The sequence below is a fragment of the Canis lupus genome, chromosome 20, assembly GCF_048164855.1.
Source record: "Canis lupus baileyi chromosome 20, mCanLup2.hap1, whole genome shotgun sequence".
Lineage (NCBI taxonomy): Eukaryota > Metazoa > Chordata > Mammalia > Carnivora > Canidae > Canis > Canis lupus.
Window position 1 is genome coordinate 30,896,271 of NC_132857.1, and position 26,557 is coordinate 30,922,827.

The following is a 26,557-nucleotide window of genomic DNA, read 5'->3' on the forward strand; positions in this document are numbered from 1 at the left end:
CCAGGATTGTTTCAGTTCTAGCACTGATAATTCCTTGTCCTTGGAAACCCCCCAGTCTCCCACAGACTGGAATGGTTGTTCACCCTAGCATGGATTATAAAATCAGGAATACTGACGCAGGAGTTTTCCTCCTGCCCTGAGAACAGACTTTCTATCTGTAATACACTAGCCAAGAGGAGTGTATTGTAAAATGCATATGGAGAACAGACACGGCACAAAGGCATGTGCTGTGACATGGGAGTGATAGGAATACAGATAACAAAAAGTTCTCACATTGAAAGACCACAGTCTTCCCCCAGGAAAACAGATACATACACATATAAGAAATACAAGCCAGGGGAATGGTGAGCTACTCAGGATGGGGAGAGATGTCCCATGTAGAAGCGGACTAATACAGAAATCACCACCACACACCACACTAATACAGAAATTTGAAGGGTCCAAACTAGACTTCCCAATACAATCTGTTCTGTGGCTCTTCGCCCTGTCCTTGATAAGAGGGATTTCATAAATACAGAAGCAGTTGAGCAGGTCTGGAGTGCTGGTTAAAGGAAGCGTGTAACGTATCAGCGTTATAATCCACTGTAAGGCCTGCCTTAGGTTAGTAAACATGAGCTCAGGCCTGCCCATAACTGACAGATTTCCCTCTGCAATGACTGACCAAAGCTGCAACTTAATCCTATTCTCTTACATCCCTTTTAGTCCACCTTATACCTTTCTAACCAACTACCCAGGGAATTACCCAAGTGTCCCAATTTCTACTTCATAAACTTCCCCGGCACATGCTCCCAAGTCTAATTGCGATCCTTTGGTCCAGGCTCTTGTCCTTTCCTACTCAAAGGACAGTATTAGCATAACTTGCACACCCCCTCTCTTTTCTCCATCCTACGTGTTACCCTTAAAAGAGCGTTACACTAGTAGCTCTGACAATGGGAGTTCCCCTAAGTGGCTTCTGCCATTTATATAATGAAGTCTGAACATCTCAGCAGAACATAGGTCTTCTGAACCTTCTTATTCACCTTACTGCACCCTACTCCTCATCATGAAGGAGAACATCTGAAGATGGCCTATTTATTGTTGCTAGCACCCTCTCTTATTTGGTTTACACCAGTCCTTCCAAGAATGCTCTCCATCTATTGAGACCACCTCTGTGCTTCAACACTAGTGTCAGGGCGATCTCTTCCTTGACAATACTCTGAATCATCCTGGCTGGAAATGGTCTCTCCCTCAAGAATCCTAGAAACATGTATCAAAATAACACATATTTTAATCATTAAATAAGGATCCTATCTGCATAATTTGTGTTTTATCATTTGGGTAACAATGATCCCTAAGCTATACCTTGTTAAAGTAGTCTCAGTTTGATTTAAAATCTTGCCTTATACATATTGGGTGCTCAAAAGCTGTTCATTGAATTAATTACCCACAAGGAATACTCGAGAGTAATCTTCCCAATTCCAAACATTTATATAATGTTAACCTTTTAATAATGGAATGGCCTATGCAAAGCTTATTATCTATATTAGTATTTTGGAAAAAGCAAGGAAATAGATGGGAAAGCTAAATCACATAGCCAAGTGTTGGTAGATTAGAAAAGGCAATGATTCATCTTAAGGGATCAACTTAAGCCAGAAATTTTCTAGGTAGAAAGATTTATGTATTTATCCTTTCCTCTGGAAAGCAGGCAATGTGACTCTTTCTTAAGCCAAAGGTAGAGATCATTAGTATATTAGCTACAGATGTCAAGTCCTGCCACTGATCACTTGGGAATAATCCTTGTGGAAGTGAAATGGAAAGAAAATGCAGGGATTCAGATCAAATCCCTCCTAGAATACCATGCATAAGTGGAAATGAACTTCATGCCGTATTAACCTGTTTTAATACTTATTGTTAATAGCATCTTCTGAAAATAAAGCCCCAGTAGACTGAGTAACCAGTGGCCACATGACATTCTTTGTACCTTGATTTTTCTCTCCATTTCATGGGGAAACATCTAGAATTCTAATGTGTGTTTGTTCTACTGTCCCAGCTTCTGAGCAGGTCGGTGCTTCCATGCCCACTAAGCTGGGGAGGGGTAACCGAAGGGCTGCTGGAGAGTTCATTACTCAGCTAGGATCCCATTCACTTCATTACCCTGTCAACACTGACATTTATAACATTGTCCCAGGTCCCTCAGGCCAACGGTAAACAAATCAATAGCAGTGCCATTGGCAAGGAAAAGAGATACCAGCTGAAGAAAATCAATAGGTAGGATGGCTGTATGATCTTATTAACAATAGCTGCTGTTTTGAAATACCACTGTGTGCCAGACACTTTACATGCATTACCTCTTATCTTCATCATCCGTCAATACAGCAAGTATTACCATTACTTTACAGATGAGGAAACTGAGTGCCAAAGTGGTGAAGTTAGTGGTGACACAGCTAGTAAGTGACTGTTGTTGGATTTAAGCCCCAATACTGTCTGATTCCAAACCCATTAATTGTCCACCCCACTGCCAGGCACCATTATAAGGAAAAACACAGTGTATAGAAAGCCCGGAGATCCTCATCTAAGATCAAACTATAGCTAATTGAGCTATATGGCATTGAGCCCATTAATCTGTAGTAGAATGATCTTTCATTTCTTAGAACTCTAATATTTATAATTATCCACTGTTTTTCCTTAACTAAATGTTATGGAGCATGCAGTATATACTTCCTGATATAGCAAGGAGGTAAAGCCATAAATAAGATGCAGGTCCAGTCTTTGGAACCCTATGATTCCCCTATTCTGTGAGTGGGAGAAGGGTAGACACTGTGACTGACATTTTTAAAAATCACACTGGATCCCATGCTTTTAAGATAGTTGATTCACCAACTATCACATGGTTAAAAATCCATCAGAGGCAGCTTTACTCTTGAAAATATACATGTAAATAATATCAGGTAGGCTTGTACTGGTTTAACTCTTTTATGATGTATTCATGAGAAACTAAGAATTAGCTATTGAGCATCAGTTAGAGTCAAGGTTATATAATACCTTATTCATTGATCCCCCTGAACAGGAAAGAAGAGTGAAATGCAAGTTTTGTTATATAAGGAGTGGATAGCCACCTTTTCCTTCCCTGGAAGACGTCCTTTATATCTGGAAGATATTAGAGTCTAGTGCAATTTTCAAAAGAAAAGGTGTTGGTTCAGATCAAGTGGCTTCTTACATCATCATCATCATCATCATTACTATTATTGCAAACATTTATTGAGCTTTTCTTATAGGTCAGTCATCATGCTAGTCACTTTATCTTCATTATAACTTAATCTTTCAAAGAGTAACAGGAAGTATAATAATGTATGCCTATCTCTAATGGAAAATAGTGAAGCTCAGGAAATTAAGTAATTTGCACAGGTCAGCTAGTTAGTGCTGGCATTATGATCAGAACTCAGGGCTGATTCCAAAGCCTGACTTATAATAAATATGCTGCTCTGTTCCCATGATTAAAACCTGGTCCTACATTCTACCTTTAAGCCCATTATAGCTAAAGACACAAGGCTTTAATTCATGAGTCCTCATCAGAAAATAAGGAAGTGTACATTGTCTGGAATATCTGTCATTCCTTAAAAAAAAAACAAATTATGACAGAACTGATCAGGAGCGTGGAACCCAGACTCATAGGGTCTGACTTTATTTTATTTTTTTAAGATTTTAGTTATTTATTCATGAGAGACAGGGAGAGAGAGAGAGGCAGAGACACAGGCAGAGAGAGAGAAACAGGCTCCAGGCAGGGAGCCCAATGTGGGACTGGATCCTGGGACTCCAGGATCACATCCTAAGCCGAAGGCAGACGGGCTTAATCGCTGAGCCCCCCAGGCATCCCAGGGTCTGACTTTAAATACCAAGTCTACCATTTGTTAAGTCAGTGGTATTGGGCAAGTCACTTAACCTCTGTGACTTAGTTTCCTCACCTATGAAATAGCAATATAACAGCACTGACCTTCCTGAGATGTTGGGAGAAAAATTTTAAAAAATGAGTTAACATAGGAACTTAGGTCTAACACAGAGCAGTATATTATTAAATAATAATACCACAAATAATTTCCACTCATTCTTATACTTTTAATATCAATATGCTATAAATATTATACAGGTATTATTATTATTTGATTAGTGAAGAAAACCTAGTACTTACCATAGCCTAAAAGAAATACTTCAAAACTTTGAAAAACTTTAATATTCCCAAACTTACCCTGATGACTTTCCTTTGAAAAATACTTTTAATTACTTTAGATAATTACTTTAAGAAGCATCTTTAGAATAGGGACCATTTGTTAAATATATTTTGTATGATAAAAATTGATTGAACTTGTATCAATAACAGTCATGTCATGATGCTTCTGGTAGACCACAGGAAACATCCTTTGCTATCAGAGGCAGGCAAAGATGTACAAAGTTTGACACTTCCTTGGAAGGGCCACCCTCTTTCATTTTTCAGAAATATTTTATTTATTTATTTGACAGAGAGGGGGGAGTAGAAAGAGAGAGAGAGAGAGAGAGAGAGAGAGAGAGAGAGATGAGGAGGGCAGAGGGAGAGGGAGAAGCAGGCTCTCTGCTGAGCAGGGAGCCTGATATGGGACTTGATTCCAGGACCCTGGGTTTCATGACCTGAGCTGGAGGCAAATGCTTAACAAATTGAGCCACTCAGGTGCCCTGTCATCCCTCTTTCAAGTAGATTAGAAATAGCTCTTCCCAGCTGAGGATAGTCCACATTTGGAAACAACATCTTAGATGCATTGTCTTCATTCATGTATTACCTACTAGTTTAGACAGAGCAAGTAAGTGATTATATTGAATGGTTAACTAAGGGGCATGCTGTTCAAAGTGTGCTTTCGCTTTAACAAAGAAGATGACTTTTGCAGAGCTGCACAGAGCAAAGAGTAGGTCTAGGCTCCTATTATGAAGTGATTCATTTCAAATACAAAATAAAATTGCATTTTAAATCAGAAGATAACACACATTCCGTCTGCATGAGATGAAACTAAATCATCTATTGAAATTCTCTATGGGGAACAAAGGCAGTTTGTTGTTTTTAAAAGAACAGGAGCAAATCCTTTATAACCCAATTGCAATTCAATGTTGGCTATCTTCAAAATATGAAGGACAAGGTATGTGTATTTAAGAAATTGGCATGGTTACTGCAAGCTGGTATTTCAGAATGCTTGAAAACACATCATTCACTTCATGAGAAGATCAGATTAGATTAATGAATCTGAAATATCTTATTACTCGAAAAACATATCATTGAAGAAATTTCTGGGCATAGTAGGAGACAATCACACATTATCAGAAGTCAGAAAAGGTTATGGTTTGGCAATCTTTTTATTTACTGAAGAATTAGGAATGAACAGAGACTAAGTAAACATTTTTTAAGAAACCTATGCTTTCAGAATGAATGAATGAATGAGTGAATGAATGAATGAATACTTTCTTCAAAGTGAAAACTTCCTCAAAGGAGTCCCTTGGGAAGCTATAAACTTGTCCCAAGGAAGATAACATGAATTTCTTAAAAGAGCATCTCTCAACTTCTATCTTTTTTATTGTGATACATATGGACTGTTGATGCTTACAAGCAGAATGCAGTCCCAAAATTATGAGCAACTTCTAGCCTGTCCTCTGTAACTGCATCCAGCTCTCTCTCCTGCTCAAAGAAGCAGAGTATGGGGGTGCCTGGGTGGCTTTGTCAGTTAGGCATCTGACTCTTGATTTCAGCTCAGGTCACAATCTCAGGGATCGTGAGATCCAGCCCTGCATCAGGCTCATGGACCACGCTTGAGACTTTTTTCTCCCTCTCCTTCTGCCCTTACCCCCTTCTCTCTCTTAATGATAATAATTAATAATAATAATAATAATAATAATAATAATAATAATAATGGAAGAAGAAGGAGGAAGAGAAGGGGAGGAGAAGAAGAGGAGGAGGAGAAATGCAACTGAGAAAATGCAGTGCCATTATTGGATTATTGTTGTTTTCCCTTCTCACAATCCATCTAACTTTCTAGGAGTACCTCAGTTTCCTTATTCTCAGTACATGGAAATTTTAAGAAATCAAAGGCTTTCTTTCTATCAGAGAGGCTGAAATTCTAGTATTTAAGCTTGGAGTTGCTGATTCCACCTTTGTTACTCTTAAAATTCTGCCTGAGAATGAAGCCCCCAGAAAGGTAGCAGAGTGATAAGTACAGCAAGAGGCAGAGAGATCGACAAACACTAAATCATGGTCACATTTGAGCTTCTGAATCCAGCTGTGCCTGAAGCAAAGCCTACGCTCTGAATGTTCCACTTTCACCAACTGTTATATTCTTTACTATCACCACTGTTTAAGTTGTTATGAGCTTGATATACCCTTGAAACAGCTTTGATGGTGAATTACACTCATGTCTTCGAGACCCATCCGGTTCAAAACTGCTCATTTAGAACACACTTGTGTGTCTCCTTGGAAGTTACTTTTACAGTTGCCTTTCCAGAGTCTTCAAACAAAACAAAACATTAGTTTTTTATGTTTCCACAATCTTAAGCTGCTTAAACTAACATTTATTGAGTGTGTTTTAAATAATAAATGCTTTTTATATAGTCTCATGTAATCCTTACACAGCTCTATGAGTTAAATGAATTAAGTAAGTTAAATGATCCTCATTTTACTGAGGAGGAACTACAGACAGATTGGACAACTTCCCCATGGTCACATGACAGCAATTGCAACAGAGAACCAAACATATGTCACTTTGTCCCTAAAAAGCTGAGCATCTTTCACTTTTTAATTTTGCTTCTAAGTTTAATATCAACTCTACCAGATTTGAATCATAAGGGATGCCCAACTCTGTACAAAATAAAAAAAAATCAGGGTGTATTCAGTCTTCTCAAATGAGTACTTTGAAGTACGCACCTTTCATTTTTATACATAGATCCTGCTGTGCTTTCTAAAAATGGCAGCCCTAACTCATCTTCTACAAGATGCTCGAGAAATAGTTTAACATAACAACAATCAGGGCATTCATTCAACAAGGCTCTGATGTTACTGAAGACACCTGTACAGTATGCTTGAAGTTCAAAACTGAGGGATTTGGAAGAATTCAAGAACCCTGCTTTATAGACACAAAACTCACTTCATTTTAATAGACCAAAAAAGCATCTACTAGTGCCCATGGCTAGCCTTGCAATTTCTAGATTAGCTGGGTTTTATGCAGGTTGAGAAGGTATCTTTCAATTTCTATATTGCTTCTTAAGACCAACTGAACTTTGAAGTTATGTCAGCAAACAGCCATCAGAGCACAAAAATAATGTCTCTGCCAGGTGTGAGCTATGGCCTTGCAAACTGGCAAGTAGACAGGAACTACTCAATGCTGGCTGCGTATATAGACAACCCTGTAAGCACACCCTGAGTGCAAGTCTCATGCTAATATCTATTCAGTAACTGGTAGCTATGGTATAGGGCAGTGCTATGATTTTTTTCCACTTAAACTTTAACATGTTTCCATATTGTAAAAAGTAGCTACTTCCTGAATCTGTAGTACAGTTAAGAAGGTCTTCTCAGGAAAATCATCATCATCATCATCATCATCATCATCATCATCATCATCACCTTTGTTAGTTTTACCAAAAATAGTTGTTCTTTTTTTTAATGTTATAATCAAATTTAATGATATATTCTGGCACAGTAAATTAGGGAAAACCAGGACCAGAAAAATATTAAACCAAAACCAAAACCAAAACAGGCATTTTCTCTTAAAAGTTTAAAAGGTTTTGAATTCCTAAATTTGTCTAAATGTCCATGCTCTCTTGCCCACCCAGGCCAAGTCAGACAGAGACTTAGAAACACCCGGAAAAGTCACACTATTTGAATCTAAAGAATGCACTTCTATGTTTTCTAAATAATTAAGAAGTTATTTTCTTTTTTAAAGGTTTTATTTATTTATTTGACAGGGAGAAAGCCAGAGAGCAGCAGAGGGAAGGGGGGAAAGCAGGCCCCTTCCTCCTCCCTCCTCTGCCCTCCCTTGAGCAGGGAGCCTAACCTGCGACTTGATCCAGGACCCTGGAGGCAGGATCTGAGCTAAAGAGCTACCCAAGCACCCTAAGAATAAAGTTATTTTACAGATGATATTGTCCAAAAGAGTGACTTGCCTAAACACATACTCTCTCTTTTTTCCTTTTAATGTTAATTTCTCTGAAAAACCATTGATACAATAGAACAAAGCTGAAAAATCTCCCTTAAAAGTCAGCATCAAGGCATCTGGATGGCTCAGTCAGTTAAACATCTGCCTTCAGCTCAGGCCATGATCCCAGAATCCCGGCATTGAGCCCTGCCTGCATCCTGCTCCCTGTTCAGCGGGGAGTCCCCTTCTCCCTCTGCCCATCACCTGGCTTCTCTCTCTCTCTCTCTTTCAAATAAATAAATAAATAAAGGAAAAAGCCTATCAATGTCCCATGATACCAGAGTGAACACCCACAATCCAGTTTTTAATGACAATGATTATATGTTACTTTCATAGACCAGTCCCTGCATCAAGGGAATTCTCAGGAAAGAAAGTGTTATACTCATCATGACATATTATATATGTATATAATATATCATATATTATGGAACATTATGGCTGGTACAGACTATGTACTAAGTCACTGTCCTCTATAAAGGTGAACTGGCCCTTCCTCTTACAGAAAGAAAATGAAAAACAAACAGAAAAACAAACAACTTTTTCTCATATCACAGTGAAATGCTTTTAACGATGCTGAAGAAAACTGAGGGAATATATTTATTACACTTGTTTGTCCTGGCCTGGGTATCTACTATAACAAAATGTTTGTACATCCTTGATTTAGAGCATAAAGAAGAAGAGTGATTTGACATGCTGAGAATTTCTGAGAATTAACACATGGATACATGTGAATTGTACATATGATCTAGATACATTCACACATAAGAACTAATAAATTACATACGAACAGGAAACACATCAAATAAGATACTTTAAAAGAAATATACTGAGTAATATTCCATTGTATACATATATTATTCAGCCATTAAAAAGGACAAATACCCACCATTTGCTTTGACTTGGATGGAACTGGAGGGTATTATGCTGAGTGAAATAAGTCAATCGGAGAAGGACAAACATTATATGGTCTCATTCATTTGGGGAATATAAAAAATAGTGAAATGGAATAAAGGTGAAAGGAGAAAAGATGAGTGGGAAATATCAAAAAGGGAGACAGAACATGAAAGACTCCTAACTCTGAGAAACGAACTGGGGGTGGTGGAAGGGGAGGTGGGCGGGGGGTGGGGGTGACTGGGTGATGGGCACTGAGGGGGGCACTTGATGGGATGAGCACTGGGTGTTATTCTATATGTTGGGAAATTGAACACCAATAAAAAATAAATTTATAAAAAAAGAAAAAAATAATAATTAAAAAAATAAAATAAATACACTAACAGACACAAAATGATAAAACTGCAAAGAACCAAAATAAAAAATAAGACCTTAAAAGTAGCTTGTGGGTGTTGAGGGTGGGAAAGGCCAGAGCACTTTCAAAGTCAGACAGCCAGCCAACTTTTCAACAGTAAGAGCAAAAGAAGACTACAGTGATTGGGGAGGGTTTAAAACTAGCCCCCCCCAGCAGTGCAAAAGTCCTGTAGCATTTGTGATTCTCATTAAGCACTGAGTTTAGCCAGTTTCAAACTGAATTGTAACATCAGTGGATGCAGAATTGGGTACAGATGTGGATAACAGGTCCTTATGAGCTAGTGTGAGCTGGCTCCATCACATACCTGAACAATTCTCTCAATATTAGAGGGAAAATACCCTTTATTATTGGATTGTATGTCTAGCAAAATTATCTTCCAATAATAAAGGTGAAATGAAGTCTTTTATCAGATGAAGAGACACTTAAACAACAGAAACTCATAAGGATTTATGTCAGAAAGAAGGAAATCTAACTTTTTAGTAAATAGAAAGTTATGATGTATATGAAGGAATGAGGAACAAATGGATTAGTGACTCCATTGGTAAGTAAAAAATAATAGCTCCCGGGCACCTAAGTGGCTCTGTACTTAAGTGTTGGACCCTTGATATCTGCCTAGGTCATGATATTGGGAGTATGAGATGCAGCCCATGTTGGGCTTCGTCCTCAGCTTTATGTCTGCCTGGGATTCTCTCCCTCCCTCTCCCTCTGCCCCTCCCTAACCCTGCTTGCACTCTTCCTTTTTAAAAAATAAAATATAATAATAATAATAATAATAACAATAATAATAGTGCCTACATAAAATAATTATTATTAATAAGAGGGGATTGAAATAAGAAAAAAAAAACTCACAAAATTCAATCTAGAGGTTGGTCAATGATGACTGGATCATTCAATTGCCATTTTGGAAGCCAGACCTGATGGCAGCTGGGTTTCTGGACATGCATTATATTCTAGAAATTAAATAAATTTTTGCATCTGGAAGTCTGCGGTAAGAAATGAGTCATTTTTATGCCTTTTGAGCTGTTTCTGGCAAGGAAAATCATGGTAACATGAAGTGTCTTCTGCCATTACTTTTCAGAGATCTTTTTCTGCCTCCTGGGGAGGAACACTATGTATTGGGGCCTCAGTGACTTCTGGACTCTAGCTTCTCATCAGTGATGGCCTCAGAGCTAATAGCTCCCCATAAATCCCCTCAGAACTACTGAAGAGCATTCCAAAAGACTGCAACAAGAATCTATCAGTATTGGAAGAGGTGCCACAATTTTGCAAGCAACTCATTTCCAGTGTTATATGCATTCTTGCTTAAAATGCCTAAAAAGTTGAATGAATAGAAAGTAAGGAAGCAAAAACAAATCCAACCATACAAGCAACCCAACAATGTAGAGAGGCTTACAGTAGCCAATTTATAACACAAAGATGGCCAGATAGGATAAAGTGCAAAATTCGGCCATATGTTCTTCACAAGATCACACACAGGCTTAAAGAAAAAGAAAAATTAAGAATATGCTTACCATAGGGTGCCTGGGTGGCTCAGTTTAACATCAGATTCTTGATTTAGGCTCAAGTCATGATCTCAGGGTCCTGAGATCAAGCCTTGCATAGAGCTCTGCCCTCAGTGGGGAGTCTGCTTGAGATTCTTTCCCTTTCCCTCTGCCCCTCCCCCTGCTCATGTTCTCTCTTTCTCTCTCAAATAAATAAATAAATAAATAAATAAATAAATAAATAAATAAATAAATGTATTTTTTAAAATACACTTACTCTGATGAGCACTGAACAATGCATAGAATTGCTGAATGATTATATAGTACACTTAAAGGGATAAATACTTAAACATAAATACTATATGTTCATTTTACTTGAATTTTTAAAAAATAAGAAAGAAAAAAGGGAAGAAAAATTGAAAGGAAATATATGGGAAAATACTAACTAAAGCAAAAAGAAATCAGACTTATTAAAAATAGACAAAAGAGACTTAACCCCAAGAAGAAATTAAGTTTTAAAAAGACCACTTCAGTATGAAAAAAAAATGTTCAATTTATCAAGATACACAAATTTCAATCCTGTGTGCACCTAATAAAGACCTTTATTGTATACAAGATGAAAATTCACAGAACTTCCAGTAGAAAAAAACAAAATCCACTATTATAGGAGATTTCAATCCTCTTTCAGTTGGTGATGAATTAATAAAGAGATTAAGCATCGGAACTATCCAATAATTGGGTAGCTCAAATCCTTAATTTCTTTGACTAAAAATTTAGAAAATTTCAGCAAAAAATTCAAGAAACATTTAAAATTAATTAATTAGAAAGTAAGTAAACATTAATGATTTTACTTAATTTCTTTGTTACTGTGCCTCATTGAGGCTTCTATAAAGTAGATATAAACGCCAGCTCCCAACAATGCCACATGTGTCTCAGCAAGTCCTACACCAGAAACCCTGGTTTTAGATCTTGCATGTTATAGGAACAAGAACCTCCAGATCTGAATCACTAACCAGCCCAAATGGAAATTATTTCTTCATTTATTTCAATAAAGCCCACTGGAAAAGAACGGACAAGAACAACAAACCTCTGACTTTGCCCAAGGTGAGTGACCGTATGGCCCTGAATTCAACTTCTGAGGAGAAGTTATAACTGAGTCTCAGTTGATGATCTACCTGCAGAAGAAGAGAAAACAAAGGTGCATCAGCAGAGATCTGCCAGTAAAGGGCATAAAACCCTCCCATAAAGAAAGAGCTTGGAAACACACACAGAGCAGACCCCTCTTTGAGACTTTCTCTCTGGAGAGATGAGAAATGTCTTGCTAATTCTCCCACAATGCACATAAAATACCCCTTTCTTCCCCTTGGTTAAATAAAGGCTTTCATACAAGGCTTCTCCCTGGGAAATTCTGTACAGCTTTTGACAGGTACTTATCTCCCCACTGAGATTTTCTCCCCAAGTTCTTTGCTGCAAACAAGCAAACAAATGAAGCCTTCTTGGGACCACACTGTGCAGGATTGACATTGAATGGAAAACACACATTCATTCCCCATTGCCCCCTTTTCCCATTTGGCCTCCGACACCTCCTTTGCTGCAATAATTCTGATCTGGCCTCATTCGGGTGTGGACTAGGGAATTTTGCTGAGCAAATATTTCAGTTTGGCAAAAAGTTGGACCCTGGGGAGGAGAGGCTAGCTGAACAGTTGCCACTAACATAAACACCTGATAAGCCCCCCTCACAGGGGTGAGCAAAAGCCCCCACTGGGATTCTTTAGAACTTTATTTCCAGAATAATCCTTTAGGGCACCCTCCTTTCGGGGTACCAAATCCCCTCTCTATCCCCTTCTGCACCCCCTCCTCATTCCAAGGCAGTGTTATCCATCCATTCCCAGCCTTTTGGTCTAGTCAAATCTGCAATTTCTTTCTTTTCTTTTTTTTTTTTTTTTTGGATTGCAATTTCTTCTAGACTCTATACTGAACATTTATGTGATATTATCCCTAGGTAGGATCCCTGTTATCTCACAGTTTCACTTGGAAGAAAAGGAGTTTAAGATCTCTTAGAACTAAAAAAAAAAAAAAAAAAAAAAAAATCTCTTAGAACTGTGTGCCAAACCTCCCCGCCCCTTGGGGAGCAACTAGTCCAGGACTGACACCTAATTCTCCCAGATCTCCGGTCCCTCCACACCCAGTTCTGCTCACATTAACTATCCTCTAGAATCCTCATTTTGTAGTGGTCTCTGCTGTGAGAGAAGTCACCAGCTATGACTTGTACATGATTAGAAGCTTTACTACTATTTCATTTATTAAATTAGAGTGGACTAATATTTGCTATTTATTGAACACTTGGTATGTGTGAGACATCACATTTCAAAATATATGCCTCTCCAAAATACTGTGAAATAGGTATTATTGCCCCTGTTTTACAACTGAGGAACTGATATCCTAGAGATCAATAACTTGGCCAAGGCCAGACAGTGCCACAAAGCAGTGTCCCATTGTCATGTGGCCCACTCATCACTCCTTACGGCGTTTGCTTTACTTGTCCACACCTCTCTAGGTATCTGAGCAACTTGTAGACAATCATTATATGTTTTCACTTCTAGATTTCAACAAAACTCATCAGCAAACATCTAAGAATCTACTATGCGCCAAACACTGTTCTAAGTGTTCTAGGAATCCACGTCCTCCAGGAAGCTTTCTATGATGTCTTGGTTAGATCAGTTGACACTCTTTTGTATTCTCATGGTGGCTTTTTCTCTGCCCGTAAGTTTGAATTTAAAGTGTTGCATTATAATGATCTACTTCCCTCTCTCTTTTTCCTTCCTCCTCTCTCCCTCCCACCCTTACTAAACTATGGCCTCTTTGAGAATTCAGACATCTTTTCAATATATGTTTTCCATAGGATCTACTACAGAAACTGGCAGAGTAACTCCTGACACAAGTTTGTTGAGTGTATTGATTCACTTTCTATCTTGGGGCTATGGGGACAGAGATGGTCACACTACCAGGATGCCTCTCACTGCCCGGTAACCCTTACATCTTTAGGTACAGCATAGGGTTTTTGGTCCCCATGGTCTCCATTTACCAAACTCAAGAGATCAGATTCAATCCTTTCCCTGAAGGAGTTTTCTTCCTACCCTACTTCAAAGCTCTCTCTTGCCTCTTCTACTCTCTAAAACTGCCCCTTCCAGCAGGAGCAGGGGCCTCCTCTCATGCGCTCTTGTCCAGATTGGAGAGGAGGCTGAAATGAGTGGGAATTTCCTGCAGAGTGGAGAACAGTAGAAGAATTCTTAGAGCTCAGGCAGCCCGGGTGGCTCAGCAGTTTAGCACCACCTTCAGCCCAGGGCCTGATCCTGGAGACCCGGGATCGAGTCCTATGTCAGGCTCCCTGCATGGAGCCTGCTTCTCCCTATGCCTGTGTCTCTGCCTCTCTCTGTCTCTCTGTGTTTCTCATGAATGAATAAATAAATAAATAAATCTTTAAAAAAAAGAATTCTTAGAACTAAAGGTTGAGCTGAGATTCCCCTACCTTCTGCTGGTCATCTGCCACCCAGGGTCCACTGGATCAGCTTCCTATACAAGTTGCTCCTGAACCTTGATTGGTCCACGCTTACATGTTACATGTGGGAGAACTTACTGTTCAAATACATGAGTTATCCCTATCCTGCTGTTCTATTTTGTGGGAACTTACCTGGTCTTTAGTACTTAAATTAGATGACCAGTGAAATACAGAAGGAAGTAAATGCCACTCAATTGGGGAGTTTTTAGAAAAAGATGAGTATTTGTAAAGGTTTGGAGAGGAAAGAAAGATGACTCAAAGGATACCGAAGGCTGGACCATGGAAATTGGGGAATGGGGTTGAGCCCCAACATGGAACATGGGTACCTGAGTGCTAGTACTGGTTCAGGCGCTGGATTACCAATTTGAAAAAAAAAAAAAAAAAAACAAAAAAAAAACAAAAACTTAGCAAATTCATAGAACAAAAGCATATATACACAAAAGAGGGGTGTACCAGAGGTCTTTATTTTTAGGCTTTAAACATTTTTAATATGGGTTATTGCAATCATTGAGATTTTCAACAGGAAATACACTATTTTGCCAGATTTCCTTTTATTATTTTATGTTTAGTATTGCTTTTGTTTTACTTATTTTATGGTTTAGTATTGCTTTAATTATAATTGGTGGGGTGGTAAGGGGTGAAGTACTATCCGTAGTCCTTTGTAATTGCTGGATATCTAGTTTGTAATTTGGCCTACAGAAGCTTTGTTGATCTCAGAATCTAGGATGCCCAGTTTTCTTGTCAAGTTGTTAAATGGGATAGAAAAAGAAGAAAATGGGACAAACCTTTTTTTCAGTAAGTCCTACATGCTAGGCCTCATGCTTGGTCTTTTAGCTATGTTCTTTCATATAATCTTTATGAAAATTGACTGAGCTCAGTTTGCATTTGCACCCCCCTCTTCTTTAATAAAGCAGTAGACTGAAGCTTAGAACAGTAAGTAGTGGTCTAAGATCACATAATGTAAGTGGTTGAACAGGGATTCACACTCAAGTCGTATAGGGATGCCTCTCTTGACCTCAGGATCTTCATCTCTCAAAGGAAAAAAGTAATTACTTTGTTTCAAAAGTGCTTAGCACCTCCTTCTTTACAGCTTGTTGAGTTGGCATTTTGGTAAATTGGCTTAATCTGTTTAATGTCATGAATGCATTTTAAATAGGAACAATGAAATTCACCTCCACCACTGAAGCATTTTAGGGGGCACCTGTACCTTGAAACACTAACCAAATTACAATTCTTAAATCATCGCTAGGAGTACTTGCTGCTGGTTGCAGGCTCAGTCCCCATGATCTTCATAGCATCACAAAGAAAGAAGGAGGAAAAGCAGCTCAAGGTCTAGGGGTTAGAAGGGAATTTGTTTTTAAGTACTACATGCCTCTAGTTGGTTGAGTAGAGTGATGCCCACCCGGCCTCTCTAACCACTTCTGAGTAAGGCCTACACTCTGCTTCAGCCTAAGGGTAGGACTGGAGATGTAGTAGTTGCCTACCCTTTTCTGTTTTTACTGAACTTTGTTCTAAGCAGGAGGAAGAAGAGATCTAGATAGGATAAGAGGGGTGGGGGTATCTGGGAGGCAGGTGTGTTGTGTTACTGTGTCAATAAACTGATTTAAAATTACATATAAAAAAAAGTCTCTGGCTCTAGGTTTTTCTGCTCCTTCAGTGTTTTGGAAATATCTTTTCAACCAATATGTGCTTATCACTGAGTATTAAATTGATTGGAAATCTTTTGATAGAAAAGATAAGGAAATACTTATTGTTCTCTCCCTGACCTGTTTGTGTCTTTCATTTATGGAAAAGAATACAGGAAATATTAAGAAGGAAAACTGAATCATACATATGCATGCCTACTAGAATGCGTCCTGCATGTCCCATCAGCACCTCAGTCAAAAGTCATTGAGATTTTGAGAAGTCATCATTCCCATACCTTTCCTCCCTCAATCTTTCCCCAACCTAAACTTTCTCCAAAGATGTGTGCCCTTACTTCAAGAGTAAATTCTAGAGGTGAGCTCATTAAATTATAATCACTCAGGGATTGATTTTGTACCATACACTTGACAATTATTCCTGAACTCCCACTCAGTCAAGAAAAAAAACTAGTAGACAACCGTTGACTTCTCCCATAGCCCATATCCAAAAGGTGGATGTTGCTTCTATGACATTTAACATCTTCATCTCCATGGTTTCCCCCACTGTACTAATTGAAGTCCCCATGATTTCTTTCTGACCAGCCTCTGTCTTATGTCTTATCACTCCCAAACGTGTATTTCTATGCAGTAATCACAGTAAATCCCTGAAAATGAAAATCTAACCATGCTACTACTTCCCCTGCCTAAAATCCAATGGTTTCCCTTCACTTCTTCACAGGGCGAATTTGATCTCCTCCACATAGTACAATAAATCCTCTAGAATTCATTCATTTCCTTCATAAATATTAATTGAATACTTGCTGTATGTTAGGCACTGCTTGATAAGGTGAGGATTCTATGGTAATGAAAATAGAGAAAAATCCCTGTCCTCTAGAGGAAAGAGAGAGGACAAAAAAAAATTAGATAAATAATTAAATTATATTGAAAGTTAGATTGTGCATAAGCATTGTAGGGTGGAAGTCAAAGGGCTAGGTCGCTGTACGAAACAAGATGATCAAAAATTGTCTCATTGAGAATAACATTTTGAGTAAACCTTGGGGAGAAGTGCAAGTACAGGGCACCTAGGTGGCTAATCAGTTAAGCCCTGGGCTCAGATCATGATCCCAGGGTCCTGGGATCAATTCCAGCATAGGCCTCCCTGCTTAGTGGGGAGTCTGCTTTTCCCTCTGCCTCTCCCTCTGCTTATGCTCTTTCTCAAATAAATAAATAAATAAATAAAAATTTTAAGTGCAAGTTCAATTAGGAATGTAGATATATGGATATATATGCATTCTAGGCAAAGCATATTCAAGTACATTCAAGAGCCTCGAAAACAAGAAGGCCAGAGTGGCATGAATGGAGTCAAAGAAAGTACTGATATATGAGAAGTAATATGAGAATGGAGCAGCAGATGCTGGGTCATAGAGATCTCCTAAGTCTCTGCAAGGTCTTTAGCTTTTATTCTACATGAGAAAGAAAATCATCAAGGTGTTCAGATGGAAGAGCTCCACCATCTGATTTATGTTTTTTTTTTTAAGATTTTATTTATTTATTCATGAGAGACAGAGAGAGAGAGAGAGAGAGAGGCAGAGACAGAGGCAGAGGCAGAGGCAGAGGGAGAAGCAGGCTCCATGCAGGGAGCCCAATGTGGGGCTCGATTCTGGGACTCCAAGATCACGTCCTGGGCCGAAGGCAGATGCTCAGCCGCTGAGCCACCCAGGCATCCCTGATTTATGTTTTAATAGGATCTCTATGGCTAATGTGTAGAGAACAGGCTGTAGGGGAACAAAAAGTGAAGCAGAGATCTGTCGATTAAGATGCAATTTCAAACTGTAACAATCCAAGGATGAGATGAAGGTGGCTGGGGCAGGGTAGAAGTTCAACAGGATGTTGCACATGAGAGAAGAGTGATATCAGAGATAACACCATAGTGTTTAGACTGAGAATTTGCAAGAATGGAGCTGTCTTTAACTGAGATGTGGAAGATTATGGATATAAGGTGTGTTTGGGGAAAGATTCTCAGTAGCTCAGTGCAAAATATGTAATGTTTAAGATGCCCAATAGACATTCAAAGAGATATACCATGTAGGCAATGAGAGATAGGTCTGGAATTCAGAGAATGCACTGGAGTTAGATGTACCTTTGGGATTAACTAATTAGCATTCCATGGCATTTAAAGATGTGAGTCTGAATCACATTAGACATGGAATGAGTATAAACTCAAAATAAAAGGAATGTGAAGATGAGTCCTGGGATGCTCTAGTTCAGATAATGACAAGAAGGTAACAAAAGAGATGCAGAAGAAACAGGTGAGAGTGGTATTCTACAAGTCAAATAAGAATGTGTCTCAAAAGCAGAGGTATCACTGTGTCAAATGCCAGTGAGAAGACAAGTAAGGAAAGGATTGCTAGATTCTTGAAGATCACTGGTGTCTTGAGAAGTATAATTTTACTCCAGCATAGTGACAAATCCTTCATTGGTGCAGGTTTAAGAAAAAGTAAGGGGAATTTGGAAAACCAAATATATAAACATTCCCAAGTACGTGGGCAATAAACTGAAAGAGAAAATGGGGCAGTATATGAAGTCATAAGAGAGAGGTTTCCTTCTCTGACCTAAAGAATGTTTTCTATCATGTTGTATTGTGTTGCGTTGTATTGTAGTTATGTTCCTAATGCATGAAATCCTTGTGTGTTTATGTTTTAGGAAGTCATTCAACAGAACTGGGGAATGTTGACAAGGGATGGGAAGATCTAGATGCTGGAGTGATGTTCTTGAGTGGGGTATGAGACCAGGCCTACAACTGGTGTGTTCAGCCTTAGCTAGAAGCCCTGCCTGCTCATATTCATCAACATGAGGGAGACAGACTGCCCAGACACCAATGCAGGTGAGTGGGTTAATGTGGTGGTGAGAGTGTGCAGGTATTCTCTTCTGAATGCTACATTTATCACAAGAAGGAAGAAAACAAAGTCATCTTGTACAAGTGAAGATGGGGTTGTAATTGTTGGGCTATAAGGAGAAAGAAGGAGTTTAAAATTATCATCCAGGCGATCAAGAGAGTAATAGATTAAACACATAAGAACTGATTGTTGGTCAGATGAAGAGCTCACTTGAAGTCATGATTCTGAATAGGATGATCTGGACTCTGCCAATTCTCTGTTGTGATGTGCCCTCACCTGCTCCCTGCTGTCTATACCAAGACCCCTGGAATTCCAGAGTACCTGCCACCTGCTCTGCTCTTCTGGACATCTTTGCTTCTCACATGGACTAACCATCAGAGTATTTCTTTCTCTCTTCTTCACTTAGCCAATTCCTACTCACCTTAAAGACTCAGTTTATTCTTAACTTTCTCCAAGAAACAAATATTGAGTGCCCTCTCCTGTGCTCCCATATCACCTGTGCACATTTCTACCCTAGCCCTCGCCAGTCTCTTATAATTTCCTCTTCAGCTGTGTGTCTTCCTTTTAGACTCCATTTCAAGATTATCAAACTTGATTAGGCTTCTGATCACCTGGTACCTCCCTTGCAAAAATGTCTTGATTAAGTAATCTGATGTAATGCCCACAAATCTGCATTTCTAGCAAGGTCTCAGGTGATGTTGATGCTGGTAGAAAGTGGGGAACACACTGTAGTTCACTTTGTCTAGTTCTTCAAAGGCTGGAGTCAAGTGTACTTAATATATATCCCCGGAACTTGGATGCATACATGGATCAGAGTAGAAGCTCAGAAAATTTTGCTGAACAGTCAAAGCACATTTGCCTGAATGAGAAGAGAAGTAAGGTACCTGAATAGCAAGCTCTCTTCCTTCCCGGTTAATCTTCAAATGGTGCATCCTTCTGTTGGCAAAGTTCTCTGCATCAATATTGAAAACTTGGGTTTCTTCCTTGCTTAGCTGATAGCGAACCTGTAAGCTTCCTTGAAAAAATATATATTAGAAATTAGAATTAAACATAGGATTCATAAAATGCAAAAATTTGATAAAATTGTCTTTTAGTTGATCGTTACTATTTTCTAGGGTTTATTATTCAAGTTTTAAAAAGGTATTCACATATGCTATTACTATAGCATCTGGGTCCATATGGACTAAGTATAGGTGCAAAATCCTGTGTGTGCGTGTATGTGTGTGTGTGTGTGTGTGTGTGTGTGTGTGTGAGAGAGAGAGAGAGAGAGAGAGAGAGAGAGATCAGAAACCACAATGCCAGACTGGAAAATATAACAGCCACAGGTCTATTTTGTAATTGAATTGTGAAAACTTCGATAAAATAGAATCCTTTCCATTCTCTCTTTAATTCTTTCTACTTCCTAGAATTCCTTTTCTTCCTATTGCCTTTATGGCATTTCAGAATACATAATGCAAAATAAGATTATAAAATAATCTAAGCCAGATTAGAAGAAACATGTTTGGTCTATGAGACCAATACACAATAGAGTCAGCTGATATAAGAACAGCTAATGCTGGTTTTTCTGATTTGCTCTCTCTTTCTGGCTCTGACTGTTGCATATTCCCAAATATTGTTGCCCAATTATTATTATTTGGGTTTTTACCACCTAAATATAAATAATAGCTCTGTAGCAGTAGCATATTTAGTACTGAGAGGAGTTGAACCAGGATAGTGGTGGAAATATGTAGGTGTAGGGCAAGGGGACCTGGCCAAAGCCAGCCTATTTTAAGGAAACACCCATCATGTGTACTAGTGGGCTGTTGGGTAGCATGCTCTTCCAGATTCCTTCTAATTCTAAGAATCTTGGTGTTTTGATTTTCATTTCATTAATTTTATTATTCATGTCCTTCTTGACAATTGTCTACTCATAAAAGTGGAAAATATGAAGTAGAAACTGAAAATTAAAAAGTCTAAGTAATATCCAGTTAAAATCCTTAAGTTGGGCCTTAAAGATTCTTGCATCTCAATTATTCAAAAACATCATTTTGTTTTATTTTATTTAACCAGTTCCCACTTTTCCAGTCCTCTTACTCTACTGTCTTCTACACTGCCATTAGTGTATTGTAACACATATTTGGACATGTGACTCTCGCACTTAAAAAATTCCAAGCCTCCTTAATACTACATGATATATTCCAACTTCTTAGCCTGATGTACAAAGCTATTTATTTATTTATTTATTTATTTATTTATTTATTTATTTATTTATTTTTTACCTTTCCAATTTTATCATGTACATCTTACTCATATCTGAATCACACCTGAACACTCACCATCTCCCCAAATAATGTTCCTCTTTACCACTGTGTGTTTTTCTTTTCCTCTGCCTCCTCATCTGCCTGGCAACCTCCTCCTCATTCTTTAAAACCCATCTCATATGAACCAGGTCTTCACTAACCCTTAAGTCTGACATAATCTTTTATTGTATTATGTTACCACTGTGCTCGCTTTTAGTAACAGACTCAATTTATCATGTTTATCTTGTCTTTTTTTTTTGAATTTAAGGTCCCCTAGGAGGGATAGCTGCTTATTCATCTTTGTGTCTACAAAGTATAACATGTGGTTTGCTATCGTAAGTCTCCAGAAGACATTTGTTGAATAAAATATCTACTCTGGAGAATTTTATTACCACTCCACCAAAATTATAAGCTAAAAATTACTCACTGTGTGTCAGATACTAAATAAACAGTTACAATATTATAGTTCTATTTTTAAGAGTTTTATAACCTAGTTGAAAGCAAAGACAAAACCACAGATGCCTACTTTTAGACATTTGACCCTGTACTAAAGATATTTTCTTTCTTTCTTTCTTTCTTTCTTTCTTTCTTTCTTTCTTTCTTTCTTTCTCTTTCTTTCTTTCTTTCTTTCTTTCTTTCTTTCTTTCTCTCTTTCTTTTCTTTCTTCTTTCTTTCTTTTTCTTTCTTTCTTTCTTTCTTTCTTTCTTTCTTTCTTTCTTTCTTTCTTTCTTCTTTCTTTCTTTCTTTCTTTCTTTCTTTCTTTCTTTCTTTCTTTCTTTCTTTCTTTCTTCCTTCCTTCCTTCCTTCCTTCCTTCCTTCCTTCCTTCCTTCCTTCCTTCCTTCCTTCCTTCCTTCCTTCCTTCCTTCCTTCCTTCCTTCCTTTTTTTCTCTTCTTTTCTTTTTCTTTCCTTCTTTCTTTCAATTAGACTTCTCTTCTGTCTTCACTGCCCCCTCAGTAGCAATACCCATCCACTGGTTGCTTATGTCAAAACTCCTTGTTTTGTTGGTTTCCTTTGCTAGTACCCCTACACACATAATGCATACCCAAGTCATCAGCAGCCATCTGGTCTCTACAAAGTAAATTCTGCATTCCAAGATTCTTTCTAGATCAACTACCACAACCTCATTCAATCCATCACCAACTCTCATGTGGACTATTGCAACACATCTGAAGTCATCTCCCAGATTCTAGTCTTAACTCCTCTCATCCCATACTCATCCATTCTCTACATAGCAGTTGAAATACACTTGAAATTTTGGTTCCACTGATTAAAAGATTTTAATAACTCCTAAGTGCACTTAGAATAAAATCCAAATTATTTGCCATGGCCTTCAAGATGTTTTTGATCTTCTTCTACACCTCTTTGATCTTATTGCATTCCACATTTGCTCCTGCTCACTAAGCTCTGACCACTATTGACCTGCTTCATAATCCCCAATGTGACAAGTTCACTCCTGCATTAGAGTCTTACATTTAGTTTTCTCACCATCTGGAATGCTCCTCATACAGATCATTGCCAGAAAGTCTCTCCTCATTCATGGATCAGAAGTGATCCATGCAGTCATGCTTTTTATATCCATACAAACCTACCTCGGCACCTCCATGGAACAATGTTTTCCGAAACTGCTAGTCATGAATGATCAGTGCATCATGGAATCAATATCAGAATTTGGTATTTGCTATTACTAATAATTACAACCCCTCCATAACTGCAAGGAAAGTGTCTCACTCCCTGAATACAACCTCCTCCCTTTCTGGCTCCCTTCTTTTAATGCCTGGATTCCCCAAATCCCTAGTGTAAGAAGTAATCTCACCAACTACTTGATGCTTCTCAACCCCTTCATATCCTCTTTTTTCTCCTGACCTAGCTCAAACTGCCTGTAAATCATCCTCTCTCACAGGGTCTTAATTCCCTTGGCCACTCTTTACTGAATGGACATATTTGTTTCGCAGAACTGTAACTACTAAAATGCAACCTACACAGTCTCTACTCCTGCCAGGTTTAGCTGGCAGAAGACAATACAAACCATGTATACTGCTGGTAGGCCACTTCAGATTTGTCCACAACTTCAAGTGGGTCTTTCTTGCCATCTCTGTCTCAGTGCACTTGATGGGTTAGACAGTTCTTTAATGTCTTCTCTTCTGTCCTCTGGCCCCCAACTCTGCCTTCTTCCCAACTTTCAGCTGATGCCTCCCATCCTCCAACAAAACTGAAGCAACCAGAAAAGAACTCCCACAACCTCCTGCTACCATATTTACTAAACTATCACTTTCTAAACCCGTATGTTCTACTTTTTTTCTTTACTTTGATAAACTGTCCACGATCTCACCTAATATCATTTTATGCATTCCTTTTCATCCTTCTCATGTACTTCAAGACATCAGTCAGGAAACATCCCCCTTCCTTTACAATTTTTTTGTTTCATCCTCTGTATTACATTTCCATTAGCATTTTTCCTATCTTAAAGGGGGAAAAATGAAAAGAAAAGAAAACTCTTCAACCTTCTTAACTGTAGCTATTGCTATATTTCTCTGTTCTCTTCTGGTCTATGATAAAACTCCTGAGGTTTTATCTATATTTCCTATGTCCAATTCCTCTCTTTCATCTACTTTTAAAATCCTTCCAGTAGGATTTTAGCTCTAGGTCTCTACCAAAAACTTTTATTGGTAAAGTCATCAATGACCTTCAAGTTGCTAAACCAAATTTCCACTCAAAATCCCCATCTTAAGTCTCTTTAACATTCTATACAGTCACTCTCTTTTCTGTAAAATTCTTCGCTTAGCTTCTAGAACATTCTCTCTCCTGCTTTCCTTCCTTCTTCATTGGCCCATCCTTCTGCATGACTAGTTCCTCTATTTCTCCTTGCCCTCTTGATGTTGAAGTCCGAGGGCTCAGTCTATGGACTTTTCTCTATCAACTCTTACTCTCTTGACCGTCTCATCCAGTATTATGGTTTCACTATTATCTTTTTGGTTTCCTAGAATTGCTGTTACACATAATTCTGGAAGTTAGAAGTTTGGAATCAAAGTGTCAGCATTTCCACAGGGGAAAATCTTTCCTGCCTCTTCCTAGTTTCTGCTGGGATCTGACAATCTTTGGTTTTCCTTGGTTTATAGTTGCATCATTTCAATCTCTGCCTCTACTGTCATGTCACATGTCCTGCTCTCTGCATGTATCCATGTGTCTCTAAGTCTGTGTATCAACATCTCTTCTCCTTATAAAGACACCAGTAATTTGATTTAGGATCCACTATAATCCAGCATGACTTTATCTTAACCAATTAGTTGTGGTAAGACACTGTTTCTACATAAAATCACATTCTGAAGTTCTTAGGTGAATTTGGAGGGACACTACTGAAAGCAGTACATTACCTAAATGTAGATCAATTCCAAATTTATATCTCCATATTGATCTTCTCCCCATACCTGCAGTCTCCTCTATACAATTATCTTCTCAACATCTCTACCTGAATGCCTAATAACTTCAAACATTAATATGCCTGAATTTATGATCCTCTTTTCTAAATCATTCCTTCCATAACTTCTCACCTTAAGTACTAGTAAGCCTATACTTCCAGATGATTGACCAAAAATCTTAGAATCACCCCTGATGTCTCTTTGTTTCATACCCTATTTCCAGTAGGGTATGGCATACTTTTATACACCCTTACTCCAAAATATGTCCTTACTCCAACTATTTCTTTACCTCCCACCAGTTCTATTACTGCCACCCTCATCCAAACAGCCAGCATTTCTCACCCAGATTATTTCAATAGCCTCCTAATTATGCCTTTTCTAGCTTTAGCCCCTTATAAAGGATTCTTACCAGAGCATGTAGAACAATCCTGTTATAAACAAATCAGATGTGTAAATCATATAAATCAGTATCAATCAGATCTACTACTCCCCTGCTCAAAGCTCTTTAATAACTCCCCATCTTACCCAGAGTAGAAGGAGATACCTTTGTTGTGATTATAGGGTCCTAAGGCTTTCATTACTTCTTTTTCCTCATCATCTACTCCATTTTGCCTTCTCACTGGGGTCCAGTCACAATGCTTCTCTTAATAGTTCTTAAACAACAATCATACAACTGTCTCAGACTTTGTATTCCCTGTTTTCTTTGCCTGGAATGCTCTTCTCTGGATATATACATGGATCCCCAACAAACAATCCCCCATTCCACAAATCCTCCAAATTTCTGCTCAAATACCACCTGCTTAAAGAGTTCTCTGATAGTCATGTTGAAAACTGTGAGAACTTCACCTTACTTATACATATTCCTGACCTCTTTACTCTGCTTTCCCCCCCAACAGAACTCATAACCTTGTAACATTTTCCTTATTGTTACATTTATTATTTATTGTCTATCTCCCTGTACTAGAATGTAAGTTGCATAAAGGCAGAGTTAATAAAATGGAAGAGTCTAGAACAGAAGATATGAATATGATTCAGTATACTTACGGGAAATATTGTTTCAGTCACACAAAATCATAAACTCATTCTGAGTCACTAGGTAAAAATATTCCTTACAGATATTTTAGTCAGACATTGTAGAAATGTCTGGTTTTTCAAATAACTGGTTTTTACAGTACTTATCACCATTCTGTTCTTTTCTTAAGTCATACATTTTTAAACTCGTTCAGTAATTTTCATCATTCATTTAATTATAAGCTCCATGATAACAGAAATTTATCTGTATTTTTTCCCAAGGTATTCTCAGTGTTGAGAAAAAAATGTCTAGCATATAATAAGGAGGAGGGAAGGCATTAAATATTCACTGATTTTTTTTTTAATAGGCTGAATGAGTGGATAGGTAAGTTTGGTGATATATGAAAAATATTTCTTTTATCTCACTTATGCTTAAACATTTCTAATGAAATCAATTTTTAAGAGTCGATCATGATAATTTCAATAGTCACTGTTACAGCTAGAAATGTTATTGTTATGCATATAATCAGTAGTATTAAAATATCATCACCTGCCTATTTTGTTCTAGGGATTGTCTAAACTTTTTTTTCATATTTCACCTTTATATCTCAAAAATTATGACATATACATTAATATTTTACACTAATTTTACATGTAAAGAGAATGTAGTTTGTCTAATCTGGTTGGACATTTAGATATCAGTCATTTCATACAGATCTTCCCTTTAATCTAATTGTAATCTGAATTTCTCTGTAGGGTAGCAGCCATACTTTGCATCTCTTCCTTAGGGCACACCATATAAAAATA

At 38.1% G+C, this 26,557-nt stretch overlaps 1 protein-coding gene across 1 annotated transcript in view; it reads right to left on the reverse strand.

Annotated features, from left to right (window-relative positions):
* The window catches only part of CNTNAP5 (contactin associated protein family member 5), a 796,877-nt gene that overhangs the window by 32,551 nt on the left and 737,769 nt on the right, over positions 1–26,557 (reverse strand). Inside the window, exons 20-21 of the mRNA XM_072788823.1 lie at positions 19,927–20,057; positions 12,052–12,139 (exon numbers count right to left, since the gene is read on the reverse strand). Coding sequence (XP_072644924.1) covers positions 12,052–12,139; positions 19,927–20,057 — 219 coding nt within the window. The remainder of the gene's footprint in view (positions 1–12,051; positions 12,140–19,926; positions 20,058–26,557) is intronic.